We start from the raw sequence: 4,863 nt of genomic DNA, 5'->3' as shown, positions 1-4,863 counted from the left end.
TTGTCTTGTCCCCAAGCTTTATGAAGAGTCACTGGGCGATGGAGGAATTGAGACAGGCTTACCGTCAGAGTTTGGTTGAGAAGACGCGACATTTGATTGTGGTGCTGTTGGAAAAGGTAAGAAAAATTGAGTAAAGTAAATCCATTGTCACCCCCCCTCCCCTCTCCCCCCTCCCCCCGCACTCCTCAAATCTTTCTTTCTCTAAATCCTTTTTTGAAAAGATATTTGCGACCCACCTTCCCAATTTGGTAATATTATGTCGAGGTGGACCAGTTTTTAAAAAAAATGATTTTATAGTATGAATTTCAACAGTTAAGACTTAAGAAATTGAAGAAACTATTCATTTTTCTTGTTTGGCTATATGATCTTGTGGTATGACCTTCGCTTTCGGATCGAAAGGTTCTGGGTTCGAGCCTACTCAGCGCATAATTGAGTCATTGCAAAAGACATTTTACTCACATTCTCTCACCTTACATAGGTGTAAAATGAGTACCTGGCTGATAAAAGTGTTGTCTCCGTCCGAAACAAGTGTAATATCGCCTGACAGCCGTCATGTCCCGCCCTACGTGTTAAGTGTTACTGTTGGCCAGGGACCCCTTGTAAAGCGTTTTTAGCACGTTTATTGCCCTATATCAAAGCTCTTTTTCATGAGCAGGCTTGTGAATTCCAATTAGGAGCAATTGACATAAAGTCAATTTAATATATTAACAAATGAACTGAACATTCTTAATGATGCTCGTTTTGGTAAACTACTCACAACGTCCGCCAGCCAGATATTATTATTATTATTATTATTATTATTATTAGTAGTAGTAGTAGTAGTAGTAGTAGTAGTAGTAGTAGTAGTAGTAGTAGTAGTAGTAGTAGTAGTAGTAGTAAAAAGCCGTTTTCCAAGCACTCAGCTATGCGCTGCTCAAAGCGGGACTCGAACACTGGACCTTATAGCATCACACATAAACTGATTTAGATATTGAGACTGTATGTCCAAACTGTAAAACAAAATAGAATTATATTGTCGGTGTACAGAAGATCTATGTGTGTCAGGGTTTTGACGAATTATTATCCGGACTTGTCTACTCCTTAATCCTTCCGTGAAGACAAATGGGGATGGGTGCGTGAAGACAAATTATGGGGATGGGTGCGTGAAGACAAATTATGGGGATGGGTGCGTGAACAAGCCAATGTCAAATATCATGATATAGACCTACAGGTTGTTAATTTCATCAATCATTTTCTATGCATTGTTAATATAACATTTATTATTATTGTCCATATTCTAAACAAAGACTTTGACAGATTTTATTCGAAACATACAAAACATTCTCTTTTTCTTAGTTTGTTCATTTTTTCTTTTCTTTGCTATTATTTTTTCTTTTTTTTTCTATTTAAGTTCCCCCTCCTCCTGGTCTTCAACCTCTTCCTCTTTTGTTCATTCTCCATTTTCTTCTTCTTCTTCTTCTTCTTCTTCTTCTTCTTCTTCTTCTTCTTCTTCTTCTTCTTCTTCTTCTTATATTATTATTATTATTATTATTATTATTATTATTATTATTATTATTATTATTATTATTATTATTAGTCTTCTTCTTCATCATCATCGTCGTCATCATCATCATCATCATCCCGAAAAGTACCAGATTGCTGCAGTGATTCCGACGTGTACTTATTTGCAGGTCTGATAACTCAGATTGTTATGGGCTCATTGTTGTAACAAAATATTGTCCATTACAACAATGTTAAATCAATTCCTTAACTTCATTCGGTTATCACACCTGCAAACACGTGCTCCTTAAGTGAATAAAAAAAATGTCTTGCTCTCTGAACCTCGAAAAACCTTCCATTGTTCCAGGTCCCGGATGAGGATATGGACCCCTTGCTTCGACGATGTGTCAAAACCTTCACCTATCTCCAAGCACAGGATTCTATTTTTAGGGACAAGTTAGTCTTCTCGCTCTCCACCAAAGACAGGGCCACTAGAAGAAGAGACAGGTTTGTAGTAACTTTGTATTCTTTGTTTTTAGCATCGCTTTGTCAAAGGTACAGAAGTCCAAACATGGTTCCAATATTCCGTATATTTACGGAATTCTGTGTGTAATAAACCCTCAGTATATAGTGGGCAGGGGGGGGGGGTACCCTACTGTGTCTTCTATCCCCTTATAACTGTTTTTCAACACGCTTTCTGTTTTTGTCTTGGAATGAAATTATTTGGTTTTGTCCTGGCCCTGGCCGGAGTCCAAGCTGGGAGGGAAAATGTCATGTGCATAGTTGTTGTTTTGTAAATCATCTCTCTGTTATGTATTATTATATTTGTTATTTTGGATGTATAATGTAAGCATTTGAGTGTGTTCCTCTTTGTTGGATTTTGTGCTAGTGTCTGGATGAGACTTATAGGTGATTTCAAACTAAGTACATTGGTGGTATGCTCTTGGAATCTACATCTGATCCCTATTTACTCAGAAAGGGTTCCGTCGATGTGTTTGCGTAAAAGTTCACAGTTGGCATTTTGTTGTATCTTTATATACATTATATTCATTTTGTGAATTTTATTGTACAACACAAGGCTTCACGTAAGTTAATATTTACCTTGACTACTGATTTTATTATTGTTTCGATTTTATATCTTCAGAATGGCCTCAAAGCAAATCGGCTCCACACCAAAGTATGTGTCAAACGGATCAAAGTCCAACAACAACAACATGATGACAGCCCATGAAAACTTCACGTACATCCACGATCTGCCATCATCCCCTGACACAAGACATAACAATCAACGTGCATTTAACGAATACGAAACTATACAACTGCCTGGCTCTCAGCAAGATCTCCCTGCCTCACCGACTATAAATACTAACATTATAAATAGCAACGAGGTATTCCAACGACCTACTTATTATTCCTTTCCCCCAGCACAAGATGGTGACGTCACCATAGCGTCATCAGATGACAATGGGTATTATAGTCTGGAAATGCCCCATCATAACTCTTCTAAGGATATCGGGGATTATCAATATGAGAACCCAATGGACCTCAAGGGTGGTGATGACCGCCTCCGACCTGATGGCCCTGCCAGGGTTTTGTCCAACAGCTCAACATCATCTACGACTGCGCTTACATGGAACTTGTGATACTCATAAAGGCAAAACATTCTTAATTTGAACTGTTATATATAGTAATATTTACTACAATATGTGCTCAAAGAGCTTTATACGAGATCCCAAGCCAGCAGCAACATTGGATCAATAGGATGGGAAATGAAATGACGTCTACAAGGCGGTGTTGTTACGATTTAATGTACAACAGAGACAATAGTACGTTGTTGCTGGTCAGGTTCTTATTTCACACCTGAATGTGGTGTTAGAATGTGTCATGTAATGAGCCTTTTCCAAAGACTATTTTAAAAAAATATGATATCACATCGGGACTCGAATCAAGAACGTACAAATTACTAACAATATCACAAACTTACTTTAAACATAATTTTAATAATAATTCCTTATATTCGACCCATAGGGGAAGTTTGTCTCCAGGGTCTATTCCAAAGGAAGATTGGAATAACCCAGTCGTCAGCCGCAGGGCAGGGCCGTAAAATGAGCTAGGGCGAGGTGACTTGCTCAAGGCCACACGGCGCAGTGGCGGGTGATCGAACTCGCTACTTTTCGGGTACGTAGGAAAGACCGTACCGCTGAGCCACGATGTCCGCATAGTCCTTTCAATCCTACGGGAGCAGAGGCCATCAAGGACCCTCCTCCACCGGAAACGGGCTGCCATCTCCATTTTCTTCCATGTTGTCCCTTGCTTTATTCCTCAACTCAGCCTCAACTGTGCTGTCTCTACTGCTGCTAAGTGTCCTTCACCTCTTTTGTTCGTTTCCCCCTGAGGATTCCACGGAAGTGCCTGGCGTGCGATGCTGGATACTGGCTCCGGCTGATCTATAAGTTAAGATGGCCACAGACGATGACAAATGAAGCAGACACAGGTACCATTCGAAAGGCAAATCCGTAGGAAGAATTTGGGGTGAATTGGGCACACCACACCCGAAGGAAGCCAGTATCTAGCACCTGGTCTCAAAGCCACACGTTCAAATTGTGTTTGTTTTGTTTTTGGTTTTCGTTTGTTTGTTCGTTTTCGGGTATTTAATGTTGTTATTTTTGTTGCTTTATTTTCATTCTTAATCCTAAAAATCATTGGTTCTGGGAAATGAGGAATGACCCCTTGATAAGCATGTATCTATTCAAGGTACACCGATTGTAATTTGGTAACGACCTGTTTTTACACCAAAGAATTTGGAGTAAGCTCCATCCTGCTTCATTGATATGAGAGACTTACATACTCGTACATGTACATTGAAACTATATTTGCACTTGATAATAATAGATTATTTATGCCCCATTCTTACAACTCTCTCTCTCTCTCTCTCTCTCTCTCTCTCTCTCTCTCTCTCTCTCTCTCTCTATCCAAGAACAGTTGTGATGTTATTTCAGCCAAATTTTCGGTTTTTAATAAATTAAATGCTATAAAAAAAACCCACTACTGTCAGATTGATCATAATTGTAAGTTGCGTCTCTTTAACATGCACTTTTATGCAGCGCAAGATCCACCTAATGTGCTCAAAGTGCTTTACAAAAGGTCCCCGACCAACAGCAACACGTAACATGTAGAACGAGACATGACGCCTGTTAGGCGATATTATTTTTTTTTCCAACAGAGACTACATTGTCAACGGCCAGGTACTCATTTTACACCTGAGTACGATTAGAGAATGTGAGTAAAGAGCCTTTTCCAAGGATTCAACTATGCGCGTAGCTAGGCTCGAACCCAGGACCTTCCGATCCGAAAGCGATTGTCATACTATAGCCGCACATCTTT

The 4,863-nt window shown here is 39.4% G+C and overlaps 1 protein-coding gene across 1 annotated transcript in view; it reads left to right on the top strand.

Annotated features, from left to right (window-relative positions):
• Nucleotides 1-4,520, top strand: part of LOC144977431 (uncharacterized) — a 31,618-nt gene extending 27,098 nt beyond the window's left edge. Inside the window, exons 2-4 of the mRNA XM_078922642.1 lie at nucleotides 1-116; nucleotides 1,847-1,986; nucleotides 2,624-4,520. The exon at nucleotides 1-116 is cut by the window's left edge and continues 2,718 nt beyond it. Coding sequence (XP_078778768.1) covers nucleotides 1-116; nucleotides 1,847-1,986; nucleotides 2,624-3,122 — 755 coding nt within the window. The 3' untranslated portion in view covers nucleotides 3,123-4,520. The remainder of the gene's footprint in view (nucleotides 117-1,846; nucleotides 1,987-2,623) is intronic.
• Nucleotides 4,521-4,863: the final 343 nt, after the last annotated feature.

This window comes from Berghia stephanieae, chromosome 7 (assembly GCF_034508935.2).
Source record: "Berghia stephanieae isolate SIO BIC M18660-M18661 chromosome 7, UCSD_Bste_1.3, whole genome shotgun sequence".
Lineage (NCBI taxonomy): Eukaryota > Metazoa > Mollusca > Gastropoda > Nudibranchia > Aeolidiidae > Berghia > Berghia stephanieae.
Note: the sequence above shows the minus strand (reverse complement) of the source record. Positions and strands in the feature narration are given on the sequence as shown.